We start from the raw sequence: 2816 nt of genomic DNA on the forward strand, positions 1-2816 counted from the left end.
CAGTTAGGATTTCTTATGCACGTATGCTGATAGAAATGGACATCACAAAGCCTCTACCTAGATATGTGAAGCTGCAGGATCATAAGGGGAGGTTAATCCAGCAGGAAGTCACCTATGATTGGGAACCAAAATACTGCACAAAATGTCTGAAAATTGGACATGATTGTGCAGAGATTAAAACAGTACAACTCCAAAGAGTGGTGCAGCAGAGGAAGATCATAAAAAATAAGTAAGTATGGCTCAGAACTGACAGACAACATGATAATGTGAAGAAGGCTGAAGTACAGCAGGAAGCAGCAGTGATTAATCAACAGAGTGAACCAGATCCAATAAACAGTGATGCTTAGAGAAAGGAAGAGGGGTGGATAACTATCCTAGGAAAATTAGCAGCAAGGGCAGCTAAAGCTAAACAAGCTGAGGATCAGGAGATATTGGGAAGCAATGGATTCCAAAGCCTAACAATAAATCAAGCATATGATGAGCCATGTACAAATACAATGCAAGAGAGGAGTTCAGAGGTGCAGGGGTTGTATCACCACCCATACTTTATACCTGTATGAGTGTGATAACTTGGAATGTGAGGGGACTGAATAAGACTTATAAGCAAAAGGAGATAAAAGAATTTATAAAAGGGAATAATAAAGCAATAATAACATTAGTAGAGCATAGAGTAAAAAATCAAAAAGAGAATGCAATGATAAAGAAGCTAGCACCTGGTTGGGAATGGATTTCCAACTCAAGTATAAACCATAAAAGCAGAATCTGGCTCATGTGGGATCCTAGGATATACACTTTTGAGCCAGTGGAAATAGAGGAGCAACTGATACATGGTCAAGTCAGAGTTATTGCAAAAGCTGTTATGTTTGGTTTTTCAGCAATATATGGATTACATACTGTTAAAGACAGGTTAAAGCTATGGGACAAGATGAGGCAAATCCACAGCATACAACAAGGACCTTGGCTAGCTATGGGAGACTATAATGTTGTTGTACATCCACAAGATAGACTATGTGGTACAGAGGTCCAAGATATGGAAACAAAAGATTTTAAGGAGTATATGAGGGATACAGGAATGAATGAGCTGCAGTATGTGGGGAGGAACTACACCTGGACTAATAATCATACCTATAGCAGAATTGATAGGGGACTTGTAAATACTACTTGGATGATGACAATGCCAAATGTGAAAGTTCAGGTGCTGGAACCAATGGTATCTGATCACTCACCACTGAAGCTAGAAATCTGTCAGGCACAAGGAAAGAAGAATAGGCCTTTCAAGTTCTTTAACTGTATTGTTGACCACGCTCAGTTCATGCAACACATTGAAGAAGCTTGGAAGGATATGAGCACAAATGGTAGAATGCAGACAGTATGAAACAATCTTAAAGGGGTAAAAGAAGCTATCAAGATCCTAAATACTCAGCATTACAAAGGGGTCGATGGAAAGATCAAAGAGATAAGGAGAGAGCTGCAGGGAATACAAGAGGAAATGAGCTCAAAGCTGCAGAATAAGGAGCTAATTGAAAAAGAAAAAGAACTGAAGGGTGAATTAGAAAAATGGGGAAAGATAGAAGAAAGCATATACAGGCAAAAGTCAAGAGTGCAATGGTTGAAGTTGGGAGATTCTATTTCAGCCTACTTCTATGCACAAATGAAGAACAGGAATCACTTGAATGGAATCCAAAGCTTAACAAATGAGGTGGGAACTCAGCTCATGATGGAGGAAGATATAGAAGCAGAGATACTAGGATACTATAAAAAATTGCTTGGATCAAGAGCTGACAGCATACCAGCCATCAATCCAAATACCATGAAGCAGGGAACAACATTAAATAGAGACCAACAGGTTCAACTAATAAAGTTAGTCTCCAAGGAGGAAGTGTGGGAAGCCATGACGGGTATCAGTGACCTTAAAGAACTTGGTTATGATGGGTTTAATACCTTATTTTTCAAGAAGACTTGGCAGATTGTAGGTGAGGATATAACAATGGCAGTGTTGGAATTCTTTGAAACAGCACATATGCATAAACCTATCAACTGCACAGCAATAACTTTAGTGCCTAAAGTCAGAAACCCTGTGAGTATTAAAGAATATAGGCCTATCTCATGTTGCACAGTTCTATACAAAGTGATCTCCAAGGTTATAACCAGGAGATTGCAGGAAGTTATGGAGGACTTAGTAGACAACACACAATCAGCTTTTGTGCCTGGAAGAGTGATAGCTGATAACATAATTCTAAGCCATGAATTAGTGAAAGGCTATGGAAGAAGAGGAGTATCACCCAGATGTATGATGAAACTGGATATGCAGAAAGCTTATGACTCAATTGAATGGCCATTCATGGTGCAAGTTCTAAATGCATTGGCTTTTCCTGACAAATTTGTGAAATGGGTTATGACATGCATGGAGACTGTGACTTATACTGTGATGATAAATGGAAACCTGACAAAACCATTTGAGGCCAAGAAGGGGTTAAGGCAAGGAGACCCTATGTCTCCATTTTTGTTTGTGCTGGCAATGGAGTACTTAACAAGAAGTCTCAAAACACTGAACCAGATACCAGATTTCAACTACCATCCTAAGTGTGCAAAGATGAAAATCATCTTGCAGCTTGGATTTGCTGATGACCTTTTATTGTTTTGCAGGGGTGATATAGGCTCAATAAAGCTCTTGTTCCAATGCTTCATGGAGTTCTCAAATGCTTCTGGCCTGATGATCAATAAACACAAGAGTTCCATCTTCTTTGGTGGAGTATCACAAGCTGATCAGGAGGAAATCCTAGAGTTTCTAGGAATTCAAAAGGGTAAGCTGCCAG

General features: G+C 39.4%; 1 protein-coding gene across 1 annotated transcript; it reads left to right on the forward strand.

Annotated features, from left to right (window-relative positions):
* The first annotated feature begins 484 nt into the window (after positions 1-484).
* On the forward strand, positions 485-1375 carry LOC142176175 (uncharacterized). The gene has a single exon (XM_075243262.1). It carries the CDS (start codon positions 485-487, stop codon positions 1373-1375), a length of 891 nt encoding a protein of 296 aa, XP_075099363.1.
* Positions 1376-2816: the final 1441 nt, after the last annotated feature.

The sequence above is a fragment of the Nicotiana tabacum genome, chromosome 22, assembly GCF_000715075.1.
Source record: "Nicotiana tabacum cultivar K326 chromosome 22, ASM71507v2, whole genome shotgun sequence".
NCBI classification, from domain to species: Eukaryota; Viridiplantae; Streptophyta; class Magnoliopsida; order Solanales; family Solanaceae; genus Nicotiana; species Nicotiana tabacum.